Raw genomic sequence first — 19,756 nt, 5'->3', positions numbered from 1 at the left:
TTAAATAAATAAAGTCCAACACCGTTGTGTCGAACTCTGATAACTCGATATCTCGGCTGTCTCGATATAATGTTTCGGTCCCGGCAAAATCCTTCGATATTTATCATTATGTGAACACTTTTATTTCTATACGGATGTCTCGATATTTCGGAGATCTCGATATGATTTCATGGCCCCGACAAGCAAACTTACCCTCTTAACTCGACATTTGCACGTTAAGTCGATATGCACCTACCTTTAAATTTCTCGAACAAATAATCGTCTGACCTGTTACTGTCTCCACGTGTTTACACACACACTGAGGCATGAAGGTAGCGGTGGTGTAAGCTAATTAAGGCTAACTGAGTTGTAGGTGTCACTTGTTTGTTTATCTAATTAGGATGTACTCCCATTTTAACTTTATGCATCAAAAGTGGCTGACCAGTATTGCGTCCATGCCAGCACCAAATGTCCGTCAGTAAAACTAATTTCTTCACTTCGTTTGTAAAGTAAATCCAACTTGTGTATATTTCAAAATGGACACTATGACAATATTATCATGTGTTTTTGCGATCTCTGTGAGGACAACTAAATAATAGGCATGCCCAGATCGGATGTGTCGATATTTGGATAAGTCGATATTTTTTCCTAGTCTCGTAAATGTCGAGACTACGAGGTGCGACTGTATATCAATGGCTGTCAAACAATAGCTATCAGTGCTGATTTTTGTTCTGAAAAACAATTTTCAGAGACTGGGATATAACGAGTACACAACCGGACGAACATCCCCCCCCAATCTCTCTCTCTCTCTCTCTCTCTCTCTCTCTCTCTCTCTCTCTCTTTCTCTCTGTGCGTGTGCGTGCGGATTCGTGCATGACCACTCCAAACTACATCTGCACCTGGCCGCGTCCTGCCAGAAGACTTTAAAGATGGTACTTGTTGTTGTCATGTCTAACGCTCGGTATCAACACGGTAACTCAAGGATCGGTTGGCTCAGGGTCAGTATTCTGACAAAGAAGGGTATCCGTGTAAGAGTCCAACATGATACGGGTGGGTTAGGTTTTGTCTGTTTGTTGCTTAAGGCCGTTTCTGGTGGCGTTTTGTAAATAATAGAGTCTGGACCAGATAACCCAGTGATGAACAGCATGAGCATCGATCTACGCAGCTGGGATACGATGACATGTGTCAACAAAAGTCAACGAGAGTGACCACCCTATACCACAATTTTTAGTCTCTTCTTCGACATGCAAGGGTTGCTGAAGATCAACTGTAACCGGATTTTCACGGGTTATCTGACTAGCACTATACAACTGGGGACAGTCTAGCAAATCAGCCCCACATAAACATGAGTATAACATATTATAAGAGAACTGAAGGCGACGTTAAACGTCTAACCACTCGACCTCTTCTCTCGTATTGACAAAAGATCAGTAGAGAAGATTATTTGAAAAAAATCCCTTACTCCTTTACTTGGGTAAATAGGTTGACACGTCGTACCCATATGGGGGATAGAACCCGGATATTTGGCGCGAGAGGCAAACAGAGAGACAAGGGTCCTGCCGCGTATACCTGGACCCTCTAGGGGTCACCAGAAATAGGCTTCATACCCCTACAAGAGTGTGCCACTTTTAGAAATATTTCAGCAATATCCCGGCGGGGGATACCAGAAATAGGTTTCACACATTGTGCCCATGTATCTAATCGAACCCGGGTCATCGGCGTGATGGGCGAACGCTTTAACCACTAGGCTGCTCCTACAAGAGTAAGCGAGTATTTGTTTTACGCCACTGTCAGTCTTTCACTAGATATGCTTCACACAGTGTACCCATGTGGAGAATCGAACTCGCGTCCTCGGTTTATGAGTGAACGCTTTAATCAATGAGCTACCCAACAACCCCTACATGAAAAGAATGGCAATAGTGTTTTCAAATGACTTCGCTAATGCATGTCAAGTGACGTCGCGAAGTCGCCACGACGTACGCTCCTAATTATGCATGAAATCCTGCCAATAAACACGTCCCCATATCACAGATTAGACCCAGCTGTTTGTAAAGAAGATGGATTTCCGTCCCTGTCGCTGAACAACGCTGTTACTATGCGCAGGTTTGACCGTCTTTATTGATGAGACTGGGGATTTCGTGGTTCGCTGACTCCTACTGTAGGAGGGCCGAAGTGATTAGGGTGCATTATATTGAATATCAACAAACCTAATCAGGTAAAACGGGTTGTAAATATGGCGGGATGGGGGATATCAACACAGCATGTGGCTTTTCAATGTATATGAAAAGGGTCGGTTATGTTTGTTAAGACTGTGAAGTGGTGTTGAGGGTGTGGACGTGCATATAGAAATACGGCGAACACGTTAGAGAGGAACACAGGATTAACGGGAGTCCATTTGCACAGTCGACTGGTCCAATGTCATGGTTACTTCTGCGATTAACATACCAACATGACACGGTATGATCGCATGGCGTTGGGTCTGCACGAGGCATTTGTTGCTGGGGAACGCGGAATCTTTGACACAATGTTATTTCTGGTTAATGATTTTATACGACTAAAACGATGCTAGTAGTAGAAGTTGTGGCTGTAGAACTTTCAGTAGCAGTAGCAGCAGCAGCAGCGGCAGCGGCAGTAGTAGTAATAATAGTGAGTGAGTGAGCTTTGGTTTACGCCACACTCAGTAATATTTCCAGCAATATGGCGGCGTCCTGTAAATAATCGAGTGATCAACAACACGAGCATGGATCTGCGCAACTGGGAACCAATGACACGTGTAAGCCTAGTCAGAGAGCCTGCATGACCACCCGATCCGGTTAGTCGCTTCTTACGAGAAGCATAGTCGCTTTTTGTGGCAATCTTGGGTCGCTGGTAAATAGTAAATAGCATCTGTGACAACGACCACAGTTTGCTGAAATACTTTGGCCTATATGTAAGTATCAGCAGTGTCTCAATCTAAGAATAACACAATTCCTGTTTTTTCCCCTTGAAATTGAGAAATATCACAAGACGATAACAATTACTTTCAATTTAATGCCTTTATTGTTTCCGCTAAATTGATGCATGACAGTTAAAAAAATAGTTTCCTGGACAAATTCGAATGGCCTTCTCTAGTTTATAATATTATCTCCGGGTATATTTCGCGGTGTGACATTCCCTTGCCTTCATTAAATATTCGACCGATGGAACAGATATGCGCTAAAATGTGAAATAATAGAGTAATTCTTATATTCTGTTTGCTCTAGACCCCGCTCTTTGATGTGACCCTTGATGGAATGTACATGGAGCCCAGCTGACAAGTAGACCAATCTTCAAGCCAACAGGTGCGGGGTCACAATAACAGGGTGAAGATAGCCGGAGAAGGACAATTACCCGTAAATTCAAAGCGATAAACCTGCCTCTCCCTTACATATTGGGCCAAGGGTCGCCACGTTTACAAAAGCTTGACCAGCAGGTGCCCGGCCGTCTGACCACTGGACAGAAGAGTCAGTGCATGGCTGAATTCACTTTACACGTGAAGCATCCATTATGGAGGAGACCAAGTACAGTGTGTTTAAATTCCGTCATTGTGTTGGCGTCAGCTTCGTGTGTTTTTCAGTCGCAAGTTGAATTTGAAGCAGTTCCTTTGATGACTGTCACTTAAGAATATGGTCAGAAGAAACAGGGTGGCATTTTCCTTAATGTGATGTCAAGACGCGGTACAAGAGGCGTTGTAAGACACCTTGCTGAATAGGTGTTTCCATGGACGGGCACACCGGCGAGAAGTATGGCAATGCCACACGACACACTTACCCGTCTCACCCCAGGTAGATAATGGTGATGTCCGGTACCCACATCTATCTACTGATTTATGGAGGGAATGGACGCTTCATTCATTCAGTGAAGGGGGAATGTATTCAGGATTGATGAAAAGAGTGAAAGGCTCCTATAAGTGAGTCTTGTTAGGTTAACCATTAAAGAGCCGTAGTCAGGTGTACATATATGTACATTTTCTCTAGTCTTTCTGTAAGTCCCTTTAAATATCAGTGCCAATGTATTTCCACAGTCGTGAAGAATCGTTGCTGAAAGAAAAAGTCGTTATCAATGGATGTGTTGATATTCATGAAAACTACTTCTGATAAAAATCCCAGTAGCGTGAAAACATATTTCTAAATTAGGAATCAATGCACATTTCGGCGCCACGAATTTTATAACTGAAAGTTCTTTTTCAGCTTGTGACAAAAGTATATGAAAACAAAATTTGCTTTCGTTTTGCTTGCTATAAAACATTATGTGGCGTAATGACAAGAAGCTTCCATGGATACATGTAAACATCTATTAAATATGACTGGATATATTATCGATGCATCGATGCATATTGGCGATTCTTGATTGTTAATTTTAATAGGGGATCATAAACACTTATCAGAATCAATCACAATTTCTTGCATAATTCTATAATGTAGACATGTTTCGTCCAACATTCGATTACATTACGAAAAAATACACTATTTCCACCTTGAATGACAGCAGGCAAAACAGTACATTACTGTTAGACGTGAGTGAGTGAGTTTGTTCACAGGTAAACTGCAGCGCGAATGGGTTGCGCAGCATGGATAAAATGACCAGTCTTCTTACACGCGAGCGAAGTGAGCAAAGGTTGGTAACGTGTTTTCCTCGCTTCGGTGAGAAAAATATTTTTCATGTCGAAATAAAATATCCCCACCATCAATGGTATACATCCATTTCTTCACTGGGTTGCACTCTCACATTTCCAACCCCATGTTGAACAATTACTCACATGAAATATTTTTATTCAACATTTTAAGCGCAATATCAGACCGTTCTTCGCGTCCATTACCCCTTCCAGCTTCCAGTGAAGGAAGTGGAGGGTATTATTCCACATGGGATGCTTACAGTTACCCCCCCCCCCCCCCCCCCAACTTCATTCGCCCATTACAATAGGAGCTTTTTTTATGTAGAATAAATGTTGCGAACATTCTAACAAATAGCTACGACATAAAAGCCAAATTTCCATTTCTGCTTATTCTTTTCCGTCACTCATCCAACCGGAAACTAACAGGGGTAATGGAGGCGAAGAACGGTCTGAATACCACGATTGGCGCTTAAAATGTTGAATAAAACATATTTCACGTGAGTAATTATTAAACATGAGGTAGGAAATCTGAGAGCACAACCAAATGAGGAAATGGGAGTGTACCTTTGACCATGGCCATATTTTACTTTGACATGAAAAATATTTTTCGATCGGTAGCGAAAGTAGTAATTTGCCAAACTTTGCTCGCTTCGCTCGCATTTAAGAAGACTTGTCATATTCTCTATGCTGCGCAACCCCATTTGCGCTACAATGTGCCTGTGGTTTGTTTTAAGGCTGCTTTTACTAGTTTTAGCACAATTCCTGCAACATCACGGCGAGGAACACCAGAAAAAGGCTTCACACATTCTACCTATGTGGGGATCCGAACCCGGGTCTTCCACGTGACGAACGAAAGCTTTAACAACTAGGCCACCAATACTGACTGACTGAGTTTGGATTTACGCCGTTTTTAGCAATATACCAGAAACATCACGGCAGGGGACACCAGAAGTGGGCTTCAACCATTGTACGCATGTGGGGATTCGAACCCGGGTCTTCGGCGTGACGAGCCAACATCGTAACCCCTAGGTTATCCCACACCTACCCGCCCCTTGCCACACCTACGGTTAAACGTGTTCAAACAGACTAGTAATATCAGTTCGTAATAACCGCAGTTCGCTGTAAGCATTTTGAGTAAATTTTATGTTGACGGGACCGAAAAACCATCCTATCACCATACCACCGATCACTTTTTGATAACCGTGTTCAGTATAGACGTAGGTTACTGTACAGGCTCACGGTGGTATCGATTACAGATGGCTTACAGTCACCACAGAGAAACTCAATCCGTGTTCATCTTGTTTAATAGCTTGCTTGTGTCAGAAAACAACCTCTCATTGACTGGAAACATCTGCCTCTTGGAACATTCGACCTGTTGTCTTTTCATCATGGAGTTTCGGGGGAGTTCGGCGTGATGGGAACCGTTGAATATCGAATCCTCCCACACTAACAAACCCCGTAACTCCTGTTAGCGGGGGAGGACAAATGGTTCGCGGGGAAATCCAATTTGTTTTGAAACAAATGTCGACAATCATCCTGCTTGCGTATTCTCTGAAGCCAGTTGTTTTACCCTTAAGTCAGGGTTGATGGGTTCGAGTGTTGATGCGGTCAACGAGCCGTATGTGCTTGGAATGTAACCATTTTGTGTATTTGCAAAATGTTGTTGTCCATATTGTAGGAAATACAGCTGACTAGCTTCACAGGGTGTTCTTCACAGGAAGGATATGGTTTAACAATATAATGGATAATCGTGAAGGTGAAACATTAAAACAGATAAATGAAGACCTTGTAATGTTAACATTCTTAGTGCTGATAAAAGACAGACAGTTTATTTGCGTAAATATCGGCCTAGTGGCCTATAATACAGTTATGCGGTTATATAAAAGATATACAGTGGTCAACTGCATCCAGATCTTGTTTGGAATATATTATGCTGAAATAAAGCAGAAAAATATATGATCTGTTTCTTGACGATCCTGTTTGATGATATAACGTGGCACTTTACAATTCTTTCAGTATTCATGAAACATGAAGGTATTTTAAAACTTCAGTTGATAACACTGGAAGCTGAAACGTATTCTGAAACAGAGATAAAGGAAGAATGTTATCAGTGTTGACGAAATTCAGTTTAGAATTTATTTTCTCAGTATTCGTGCAACATCAAGAATATCTTCAGCATCCTTTGTGATACGTATTACTGATAAATTTGTTTGTGAATATTCCATGACCTTGATGTTTTGAGAATATTTTATCTTGAGGGATAAATAATCATTCACCCCTTCGTGGAAAAGGGATAAAAACATACAATTCGCTGTTTTTGCCTCAACTGAATGATTGCAGAGAACGCCTACCACTCACTGTGGGCGGGAGCGTGCCCCGGAACTCTCAATGCCACAGATACCAAAGTTCTCAAACATTTCAATTCACGAAGAAAAGTAATATAACGGCTTGCCAGTTGTAGAATTAGATTTAACAGACCAACGTTATTTCGTATTGAGCGCAAACAGCTGAACTTGTTGATACGATGTTCGTCAACAGCTATCGAAAACAGGTTTAACCTCAAGACACAAACGGTCAATTACATATTTAGATAAACACACGTAATGGTTTAACTAAACTGTCAGGCATTCTCTGAAATCAACACTTCAGTGGTTCATATTTTTTATCTTTAATGCACATCACAGTTAGCAACATTACAACTATATGATGGGGGTCTGTGAGTGATCGAGTTTGGGCGGGACAATCCAGTGATTGCCATCATGAGCATCGATCCATGCATTTTGACTACGATTAGATTCTACGGACTCATTGAAACTAACCATCCCATCCAGTTCGTCGCCACTTAGGGTGGCGGGGTAGCCCAGTGGTTAAACCGTTCCCTCGTCACGCCTATGCCTCGGGTTCGATGAGTTCTTTGTGTGCAGCCTATTTCTGATGCCCCCGTCGTGATATTGCTGGAATACTGCTAAAAGCGGCATAAATTCAAACTTACTCATTTCCACTTTGTGGGACCTAATTTCACCCGCAGTCCGCACTGGTGACATACCCGAGTTATATTATGTAATATTGACAGTGGGCTTCCCTTCCAAGTATTAATAAGAAGAGGATTTACTTCAATCGAGCCGTATGTGTTTGGAATGTTACCATTTTGTGTATTTGCAAAATGATGTTGTCCGCACTTTAGCAAATAAATTGACGGGTGTATTTTCAGCACATCGTGTACCCACGGCCAGAGGATTTACGCCAATTACTCAGTTGTATGGAATGCTCTATCATCGTGGTTTGCAGACGCCCAGGCAAGCTCTGATACCAGACTACTCTGACAGTATATCCAGGAATGAGGATGTTCAAGCATAGTGACATAAACGATAACCATAAACACTACCCAGGTCAATGGTAAAGGTAAAACTGTTTATTATAAATATACATACATTCACAATGCATTCAATACTCCCAGCCGCCCCCGTAAACAGTAGGTCTGCCAACGGCCGGATACAACTTCAAAATATTTGTTTCTGTCACTGGATATCAATAATTATATTCTCAACTAAACCATGTTGCATGGGACAGATACTGGCTGGGCACCCAGTTGCATAAAAACTGCTTCCCGCAAATCTCACCATATATGGATTGCAACATCGCATCGTGTACGTATTAGGCATCACAGGAATGAGCCAACTGTGAAATCAACATGAAAGACGTACCCGTGACCCAAATATTTTAAGTCATCGTGTTGTAAACCAATCAGAAATACACAATGTAGAAAGGACAATAACAAAACGAGTTTTCCAAGCACACTTTGTACTTAAATGCCAATCAAAATGTAAAACAAACCCTTTACCCTAATACTTCAAGTCATTGTGTCGAAAACTTTACACTCTCAGCAGTCCGTTAACACAGATAGCATCCTTCCCGGCCATGTACATGTGACTTGCATAAGGCAAAACAAATTATTATAATACATGTCAAAATATTCCGTCATATGCGAATTTGCGTCGCTTTCTGCACTTTTAGGAGACCATTAACCAATGTGTCTGAATTAGCAAATTCAATAAAACCACTGAATTACTGAATTCAACATAATGTTTGATGCCAGATAAAAGTAAACTATTCAACACTGTAGGTACAACCATTATTACAAAACCTTTCCAGTGTTGATTCCTTGACTCTAAAAGTTACTTCACAAAAGACGAAGAAGCACCCCTGCTGTTCTTTAATTTCAGTCGTCCTTGAATACTTTCACAGCGAGACTACCAACACCCTATCGGAAGCAAGATATGATTCACAACTACAGATTTAAAACACATTCAAACTCTTGCATAGTTTTTACGAATATAGCTCCACCCACAGACCTACGCCCTGATTGAAATAACGAAAGACATTAATTGGGAGTAAATAGGCTAATCAATGCCAATAATCAACCTGCTCAACGTTGCTTCGTGCCTACAGGCATTACTGACGTCAAACCTTCCAGTTCTTCGGCAAACTTCGGTGGTACAGTTTATACGTTAACCCTTTATACACTGACGCCATCTGTTCCGACAAAATGTCGACGTTGTCGAACCCCTCTTCTAGTCCGAACCTACCGATGTCGACCAGACGTTTGGTGATAGGAGAGCGAGCCATTTCGTTCTGGAGCTGTTCCAGTGGCATCCATTGGCAAGCCTTCACCTCTGCGCTGCACGGTGACAGTTCAAAGGTGAGAGGTCGCAAACGGCAGACGACGTATATGTCGGAGCGACCGAAGGCTCCGGGTTGCTGATGTTGCTGTCGGAATGCCAGGATGGATTGGAATTCTGGAAAAAGATGCAAAGCAAGGTGAGCAAGAGCGTAACTAGACCTTAGTGAGTCGAGTTCTGCGATGTCTTTAGTTTTCAGTTAACGGCATCTGAAGAATGGATGTGGGTAGAGAAACAACGCCTTAACCATCAATCTAAAATTAACACTTGTAAGGGTGGATATAAAAACGTCCTCATGTAGCTTTATGACAGCACCGCTTGACCCATAGAGTTATCATACTGCCAGATCACCGCAAGCAACGGACCCCAGTTGCGGAGATCGATGCTCATGCTGTTGATCATTGGATTGTCTGGTCCAGTCTCGATTATTCACTGACTACCAACGTGTAGCGGCAATATTGCTAAGTGTGGCTTAAAACAATAAACAAACCAATTCGTATATATAAGCTTTATAAAAAATGCCTTCTTTCTTATGTATCCAAAGAAGACGCATTGATCGATATGATAGAGGCCTGGAAATTTGATTGAAGAGACGACACCGACCACCCGATTCGTGTAATCGTCTGGGACACCAGATAAGACCAGAAGCATTCTACCCGGAATCCTCTATATACTCGCTATGTCGGGGTAGTCAGGAGCATATATGTCGTGAAAAGCTATATTAATGGATTCAACATGGCGTTTAAGCGGTAGCTACTTAGTTAGACTGTTGACTCTTCACTGAAAACCCGTGTTCGGTTCCCCAAATGTGTACATTTGTGTTGTCACTTGTGTTCTAAAAGCGACATAAAACTACACTCATCTACTCTGTACGGTGAGAGACCACCGATGAGGAGTTACGATCACCCGAGCGTTATTGGGGATCTAACGTATGTCGTACTTGTCCGCGCCCCTTGAATGATGTGCTGACGTAACACTCAACACAATCCCCTATCCCTAACCGTCATCCCCGACCACAAAACTTTCATCACGTCATAGTTCAAGGTGTGCACTCAGCAGTCGCTGTTTGAAGAATTGGGGCAATTGAATTAACATAGCGTCATTTCATACATAACAATTAATCACTTTCACTAATACTGTATCGTCGGTTGGTTGGTTGCAACATTCCAGCTATATGGCGGTGGTCTCTAAGGAATCGAGTCTGGACTAGACAATCCAGTGATCAACAGCATGATTATCAATGTACGCAAATGAGATACGATGACGTGTCAACCAAGTGAGGGAACCTGACCACCCGATCCCGTTGGTCGCCTCTTACACAACAAGCATTGGAGAAAAGATCCAGAGAACTGATAGCTACTCAATCTCTGATTTGCTTGATTCGGAATTATACCACCCAAATTAAGTAAAGGGTCACGCGAGTCTTTCTGTTACAATAGAGTCTCTAGACTAGACTCTAGTTTCTTGTTACAACACGTCCTGATTGACACGTCCTTGAATACTCTTAACTTCTTTTGAGTAGTAAACTTCCAAGATGCCACACCGTCGTTGTAATGCCACTGACGAGGATAACAATAAACGTTGTTCACTGGTCACGAGGCGGGCTCGGGGAACATAAACACACCTCGAGGGTACATGCGCCCATGGACCCCGAGGGACCAGTGACAACGTATTTATCTTACGGAACACCTAAATTTTAATTTTGAACTGTTTGAAGCACTTCTGATGGACGCCCTTTTGCAGACGACATAAGGTAAGCAGATTTAGAGTGATCTCCCTTCCATCGATTTCAATCGCAAAACATCGATAATTTCCGTGCTTGATGCGTGATTCAATGTTATTCGAGACAAAGAAGTACTACCACGAAGCACCAGGAGAGTTCGGAATTCCCAGCGGTGTACATTGAAAATAATAGTATCGCCTGTAAGCAGGGTACATTGAAAATAATAGAATAGCGCTTAGCCAATCGGAAAGCGACATTCATGTGTGAGGTAAGATAAGATTCATTCGCTCTGAACTCATAAGACTGTGGACCATACAAGCCTAACATGGTACGCCTCCCTTTACACTGATGACCATTGCAAATACTGCTATGAAGCCTCAGCATGCCTTCCTGCATAAAGCCTTGTGGATCGGGACCCACCGCGCTCCCACCCCCTCGTGATTACAGACAGTTCCCTAAAGGATTAGTATAGAGTTGCAGCCAGGTAGGAATATACCGCGCACCTGACATATATACCGGTACTGGATTAAAGGTCAGCCCATCTGGGACAGGGTACGCGTGACGTCATGGACCCTCCTGTGAGGCCTGATGTCAAACTGCGTCCTACAAACACATTCGTACTCGGCATTTCCAGACTGGGTGATTACCAATGGCTTCTGGATCAGTACTCTCAGTAACGGGTGTTCTAGGTTTATCGCAACGGGAAGCACGATAACAAGTATATATATTACCTTTAACACCGCAGTGGTTTATAATAGGCGATTAGGTGCCTGACTGTAATGAGGGTGTGGGTTCGAATCCCGGATGGCCTCTTTTAGCAGTATCCCAGCAATATCAAGGCGGGGAACACTAGAAATGGGCTCCACACAATGTACCCATATGGGTAATAGAACCCGGGTCTTCGGCTGTACTAGCGAACGCTTTAACCACTGAGGTACCACACCGCCCCTGTACTTTACTGAGATCCAAATGCAGAATACGTTGCTCCTAAACAAATGTTACAGCTACCATGGCGAGAAATCCTTCCAATTTCTTCATTTTAGGTGAAGAGGTTATCTTTTTCACTTCACTGAATTCAAAATTAACCGTGTCCATCATCGGAATACAACGTGTGTCTACTGCTGCAAAGTATCAGAGGTGCTTGTGACATTAAGTACGTATCAACTCTCTAGTAGGACGTAGCAGCGGTGAGGTTCCCTGGAGGTAAAGGTGTCATGTTGACAAACGTGCACTGAAGACCTCGGTTAGTTTCCAAACATTGGGTCACTCAGTCGCTTATCCACTCAATTATCAGGGTTGTGTACATTGACGTTATGACGCTTAGGTAGGTGAGTATGGTTTAACGCCGCGTTTAGCAATATTCCAGCAATATCACAGCTGGGGAGATCAGAAATGGGCTTCACACTTTGTACCCATGTGGCGAATAGAAACATCAACATATTTATTGCAAAAGCGAGTTAGCCTGACCACCCGATCCAATTAGTCGTATCTTACGATCAAATGAAGACCAATTCTAACCCGGATGTACCCGGGTCAGTGACTTTTGCTATGAAATTATAGACTATTACATGCACCCAATTATTACTCGGAATGGACAATAGAAATTAGGTGAGAAACAGATTTATGTTACATAGGTTATTACTCATTACATTAATGCTGAATTTAACTTTCAGGTCGATTTGTCACTGTGTTTGTCATAAAGAATTACATTAATAGCACTAGAATCATATATTTCACTAATTTGTGAAGTGCACTCGACGATAAGAAATCATACGGAACATTAGTTTACTATAATTTTATTCATAAAACGTATGAATCATTTTTCCAAGTCAACTTTTCAAAGGCACTTTCATAAAAAGATGTTCACGACCACGACTGTTTAACTCTGTTTGAAGCTTTCATGTTGATAGTGATATTATGTGACCAAGAATCTCTGAATAACGTTTTGAATGTCTGCAAATGTAGAACGTTGGGTCAAAGTAATACATAATTTGATTCAGGAACAGATTTCATTTGGCGTAAAGGACAAAGCAGCTGTCAAATCATATTCAAGAACCACAAACGATCAGCGATGACACCGGGTGTTCGCAAAAGAGAAAGTGCATCCTGCCTTATCGTCATTAAGACATGATTATCACTTTGTGATTTTTACTCCATCTTCCTTAACTACCCACGCCAACCAGTATAACAGAACAGTCTAACTCCCACACTAATGTCACAGAACCACCCTCGCTTTTTCAACCAGTATGACAGAACCACCCTCGACCTTGTAACAGTATGACAGAAACACCCTGTCTCAACCAGTATGACATAGCCGCCCTCGTTCTTCAACCAGTATGACAAAGCCACAATGAAAAATTACAAGTCAACACAGCAAGGCAAAAACTCAGCTGACAAGTCATCTGATATGATAACAATCTTCACACGATGACCTCAGTCTCCGAACATGTGTTCTTACTAACATACCACAGACTAGCTAATACGTCTTCTAAATGCCTGTGTATTCTACATACTGAAACCTTCAAATGTTCCTTAGAGTATAGTCACAATGAACGGTACTTACGTTACCCGTGTGGCTACCGATATAAGCCAAAAGCACGAAGCTATGTAATCCGACTATGATTTGCCTAAATATTTGGATGACCTGGGCATATAGGAAATATTCTTATCTATAGATAAATTGATGTTGTCGAGCAATCGCCAGAGACCCTCAACTCCCAATACTGGGCCATGGCCAGAGTGGACTGGGCTAACGCCTGTCGGATCCACCCTCCCATCACCAGCGAATGCCCCGAACAAAGGGGGCACCATTTGTTAGAAAATTCAACAACAAGCGCGCGTGAGTCCATCAAAGCTGTAGGTGGGCCAGGAACAACTGAGCTGTTTGTTCGATATTGAGTTATTTGTCGTTTATTGTTAGACTCATGCTACTGTATGTTGTCTCGCTCGTTTGAATAGAGCAAAGGCTGAACCGCCCAGGAAGAATCGCAGCGATGATAGTGCTCCCTGTCAGTACTAATGTGGAAATTACTGCCAATAATAGTTTGAATATTTCCACTTCAATTTCATTTCTAACTGATTGTAACGCTATGCACATACTGATACAACATGTATTTCCGATCTTGTGAGCACTTGATTATTTGTTTGTTGTAATCGCGTCTTTAACGTCTTTACCGTGTTCAGTAACAGCATTGAATTCATTCAGTTACAGCTAAAGTGAATCGACGGTAAGTGAGTGAGAGAGTGAGTTTAATTTTACGCCGCTTTTTAGCAATATTCCAGCAATATCACAGCGAGGGACACCAGAAAATGGGCTTCACACATTGTACCCATGTGGGGAATCGAACCCGGGTCTTCGGCGTGACGAGCGAACGCTTTAACCACTAGGCTACCCCACCGCCCCGAAGCGACGATAAGACCACATTATATTTATGATATTACACACATAAGACACCCTCAACAAGGGGTTCCGTATTTATAGTTGCTTTACACCCAACATCACTGCTTCCGATAACATAACTATATAAATATCCATGGATCACAGAAACGCCACTATTTGATTTTTGTCATATTTACACTGTTTTGTTTACAGGCAACATTAATCATTATGTATTTTCTAGAACATAAGTTTAGCATTTGGTAGATACTCACCCTCTTCGGATGGGTTTTAACACGCATTGTCTCTAAGGTGACATAATCCCGTGCCGCAAATTAACCAACTAAACTTAAAAGGTAATGAAAATGAAAGTAGGGTAAGATGAAGTTAAATGCGCCTTTCCAAGATGAAGCTTTGTGATGAATAAGAAAATCCAGTGAACAGGTCTTGAGATATCGACAAGCTCAACCTGCAGGTGAACATGCTGAATCATCAAAGTGTCTCCGTGATCTTGAACATTAAGTGAAGGTCACCAAAATGTACTGCACCTTTCCTAGATGAAGCTTGATGTCGAACGTGAAGAAAATCCAGAGAACAGTTCTCGCTGACAAGGGTAAAAGGTTAAAATCCCCTTGTGACCTTGAAATGAAGGTAAAAGTAACCAAACCTGAATGATACCTGTCCTTTACTATGATGGACCTAGGTACCAAATATGGAGAGAATTTAGTAAATGGTTCTTAGGATATTCCAATTCGTACGTACGTACAGAGGTACGGACGGAGCCTAATACTATATCCCCCTCTTCGTGCTAAACGCGCGACGGGGTTTAAAAATAAGCTATTTAAATATATTTCACAGAATAGGACATGTAACTAACATTTGTTATTGTATTAAACTACCTATAAATGCCCTTACACACACGCCCCCCACATGCTGGAACTCCCCATCTAACAAACTCCCCTCCTTTGTCACGTGTGGCACCGCGTCAGTGTGTTGCCGCTAACGCTGCCGATGACGTCATCAACGACACCACCCCTCACGATAGTCGTTACAAAAAACACATTTTCTTGATTTTCTCATTTCCTATTCGTGAATGGTGGTGGCTTTCATGAAATGCCAGACGGAACTACCCCAGCCCACAGTCCAGCCGCGGTAACACATTACCTTATGTGTTTTTCTGCCGATATCGCGTTCCCCGCCACGAAGCACTGATATCATGGTACTGTGGTTACCATTTGAGTGTAGTTAAGGCGCCTGATTGCTGTAATATCTATAGATAGATTGCAATAGGATTTTGTTCATATCCTGGTAGTAATTATGTGTTTCTTATTCCATTTCTTCACAGACACCGGCAAGTCGGCCTGACGCACATATGTGAATGTCCGTTTGAATCAAATGTTGGTCTGACCTCTCGCTCACTCAAACCTATATGACCATCCGGACTCACTATATAATCTTCGGATAACGTTTTCTCTTAAAACAACGATGTGAGTTCCTTTAGTTTGTATTGACAGCTTTTCAGATATCCAAGCACAGACAGTTATGAAGCGACACTACTATCTAAACTATATTGCTATTGTAAAGTCGGATGTTCCCCGACAGGTGCTGAAGGTCCACTCACTGACAAATAATACAGTTCAACATCCGCCACCGCTTACGGCCTCACTGTCAGGATCGGTTACATCGGTTTGCTGCTCAAAACACTCTACACACACTTAATGTTAATCAAAATGTCCGAGCCAATAGCAAATGGTACAAAATAATTTGTTTCCAAACACCCAATAAACGCCGAGATGTACCCAATAAATGAGACATAAAAAGATGACAAATGTCAACGTTCGTCGGCCAAAAACACAATCATGCGATTTTATGATTTACATCAAGGTCTATTAAGATCTGAAATAACTAAAACGTCTAACTCTCAAATTTAGAGGCCGTCCTTCGACATTAAGTTGTTTTCGTGTTCTCTTTCTAAATGATCACAATCATTAATAGAAACATAAAGACTAGGTTAACAAACCAACACATAGGTTGAAATCAATAATACCCCCTTCCCCAGTTGTACAAGGGCCTGCGAAGAATTACACTACACTTTAAAAATTGAAAAAGTTGATGACAACCGTCAGCAGCCAACGCCTACCTCGATTCCAACGATAACGAATAGTTCTAACGCCAATTAACCCACCACTGATTGTTCAGGGATGCACAACGGTAGATCCCCATTACAATGTTAAAAGAAACAGAAAACAATATAAATCTAATTTACACATGAGAGTTGTCTTATTACGAATAAACAGAAATGTTTCAAAAGCTTCTAAGAATAGACCTTGGGGGAAAACACGTGCACAGGGGGGGTGGGGGGTGGGGGGGTGAGTGAGGTGTAGGTGGAACAGACATACACCTATGGGCAGACTGGACTGGAATCCGAGTAGGGCGGAACGGACTGTCATTTTGAAATGGATATTTCGTGATGTCCGACCGGAAACAGTGCTCACTTGGCAAGAAACAACTGTCAAGCCCGTCCCTCTATTATAAACCCAGTCTAAGTCACAACTGGGTGTGGGCTCTACTTTTCCAACAATACGAGCTGAGAGTACATGCCTCACGTTAATGATCGTCTTGAAAACACATTGTTTCTACTGCGATGCAACTCACACGTGTGAAAGCACAACATTGCAACAAAAGTGTGTATTTGTTACATAGAAACATGGCGTGTGTGCTGGGCATCTGGGATGTTAATTAGGGCCCAGTGGCGACAGTGAGTGGTGCTTGCCTGGTGGAAATATCACCACTTTATCTTTTCAAGATGCTTGCCCCGTTAAATCAAAACATCTCTCGAAGCCGAGCACGCACCATACGTGCTAACTTTGTCATCATTTTTCGGTGAATCACTAAAAACGGAAAGCAAGAAATTCGACCCCTGGTCAACGACAATAACCCGGCGATTACGAAACGGTTGTATTGAAAAGTTGAATTGGTAAGTGTAGGCGGAATGAGGCACCGGTATTTGTCGTAAACGGCCAAAAGTTGTTGACAATCGTCTAGATCGCATGTGGAACCATTCCTTGAGTGGCCTTTTTTGGTCCCATAAGCATGGGCGGGGATACACAGGCATAACGTGACAACCGGCAAACCGGAAGTACCACTGTGTTGTCGCGACAAGGACAGTCTATCTATGGAAGCAGAAGCTGTAATTAGATGGCAGACAGACACCTGTGACCACAGTTTGAAAACATCATGCTCCTTAACATCAAAACATCTATCTCGCTTTTGTAGTTGAGGCGAAAACATATTTGAGCTACAAATAAAGGTCTCAGTCGTCACGCATATCACTTCGTCCTACGTGATAAAGGTGTGTGTGGCAGTTAAGGTTTTACAAGGACTGTTGTCCTATTTTGGTGTTTGTTACCCAAAATATGATAAATCTGATTCTTTATATGGTGTTTGAAAAAGTACTCGTCAATATTATACTACGATCGTATGTAAATAACAGAACATGTGTTCGACATCATGAGCAACGAGGAAAACGTTATTGGGTGACGATGGCATATCATAAACCATGTCACCGATCCTGATCACCGGGCCCCGTTTCACATAGCTATCGCAGCGATACGATCGTTGTACAGACCCGTGCCATTTATATTCGGACACCTGACGTAATTTCTATAGACTTACATGTTAATTTAGTGTAACATAAATATTTTTCATGAAAGTCATTTTTGTAAGATCCAAGTTGTTAAAATAGGAATCGACTTGTGACAATGTGTAATCTGATTGCAATGTGTCATGGTTTACCAGCAACGTGAAACCTGCTCATGCTATCACCCTCTGTCTGGACCTGGTCAGCTCCTGGCTGCGGTATATAAAACATCCTACATCTACTTCCGTCTAATCACATGTACTTGCTCTAAGGACATGAATCTAAATTGAAGTTGGGTAGAGCACTTAAAAGAGTGTTGAATCTTCCCACTTGATTTTGTTTGTTGATTGTTTGTTGTCCTGCACTGAACAATGAACTGCACTGCTATTTATTGGTGTTGCTACTCCAGAAGCAGCCTCACACATTGAACGTCGGTCTATCGCGAACACTGTTCGATCTCCCACTGCTGTCGACTCCGACTGATGACCTACCAGCAGTCATATATTTGGGCGTGTACCTCAATGCTGGCGACGATGGCACATGTCTATACTCGATGCCATTAAAAAGGAACTATACATGACAATATTTAGTGGCAATAATTGTGACAGATGAGTCCCAACAGGCAACCGCCGGCAGTCTTGTGCAACCGGGTATCAATCATTGTAAGTCACGTGACTGGGCTGTCACACCGCCAGGCGCGATGCCCTGTAAAAGAATCTATTCTGACAATGCCCAGTAGTATATAGCCTTCGGACAAATCAAACGTTCACAAACCAATGAATGATTTCAAACAGGAACATGTGGTCCTGATTAGATGTGTATGAAATTTCACAGGGTCATATTTCACGATTATTTGATTGACAACGGTGGCATAAAAGTATGTTTTGACGTCATTATATTTTGTTAATGAACTAATGGCTTGAAGCTGAGCAAATCACGTCAAAACAATACGTAGGGAGCATATCAAATATACCGCAGGATTCCGCACATGTTGAAAAATGAGATTATTCAAACAGCATGACGTCAGCAATACACATATAAACCACACTGGCGACAGTCACTGGAGTGCATTCACTTCACAGCTATACCACCGCTGGCTATTTTCATTTTGCGCTTACATGTGGCTACCGCTATGAGGTCGAAGTAGACAGAACCAAAAGCTTTGTTAGATATGTCCTATAGGGATTACACTTTGTCAGTAGAATAGTGCTATTACGTTTGAGGGTTGAGTCCTATCCGGGATTCGAACCGATCCTCTTGGAGTGGGGGATCTAATCGCCATCTTACCCTTTCAACCACTGCACCTTCAACTGGTAGTCAATGTACTTTATGAACACTAAGACATGTGTCAACTGTCCAGCTCCATGGGGCCGAAGTCATGAATACATAATGCCTTGTTAAAAAGGTCAAATACAACATGTCACATTTGGGATTACACTTATTTAGCAAACTGCAAGTTTACAAATTCTAGTATCTTTTTTCCACAACATAAATCTTCTCTGCTAAGAGAGTATGGTTGTACGGTTCCGACTATATCCCTTCAATCACTTTCAAACAGCAATGACACCAGGTGTTCACAAGGAGTCGATGCCAAGATGTTGAAATTGTTCGACGTGATATGACACCATTGGATATACACAACTACTTAATTTGATTAAAGGGATTCTTGATGAATTTCATATGATCTGAAGACAAGCCCTCTGGGTGTTTGATTTAAATACTGTCG

The 19,756-nt window shown here is 42.1% G+C and overlaps 1 protein-coding gene across 2 annotated transcripts in view; it reads right to left on the bottom strand.

Annotated features, from left to right (window-relative positions):
* Positions 1-8,009: 8,009 nt before the first annotated feature.
* The window catches only part of LOC137272680 (nucleoside diphosphate-linked moiety X motif 6-like), a 42,468-nt gene continuing 30,721 nt past the window's right edge, over positions 8,010-19,756 (bottom strand). For both annotated transcript variants that reach the window (XM_067805055.1, XM_067805056.1), the window contains exon 7: positions 8,010-9,408. In XM_067805055.1, the coding sequence (XP_067661156.1) occupies positions 9,074-9,408 (335 nt within the window). In that variant the 3' untranslated portion in view covers positions 8,010-9,073. The remainder of the gene's footprint in view (positions 9,409-19,756) is intronic.

This window comes from Haliotis asinina, chromosome 2 (genome assembly GCF_037392515.1).
Source record: "Haliotis asinina isolate JCU_RB_2024 chromosome 2, JCU_Hal_asi_v2, whole genome shotgun sequence".
Taxonomy (NCBI): domain Eukaryota; kingdom Metazoa; phylum Mollusca; class Gastropoda; order Lepetellida; family Haliotidae; genus Haliotis; species Haliotis asinina.
The sequence above is the reverse complement of the archived record's forward strand: the minus strand, read 5'-3'. Positions and strand labels throughout refer to the sequence as shown.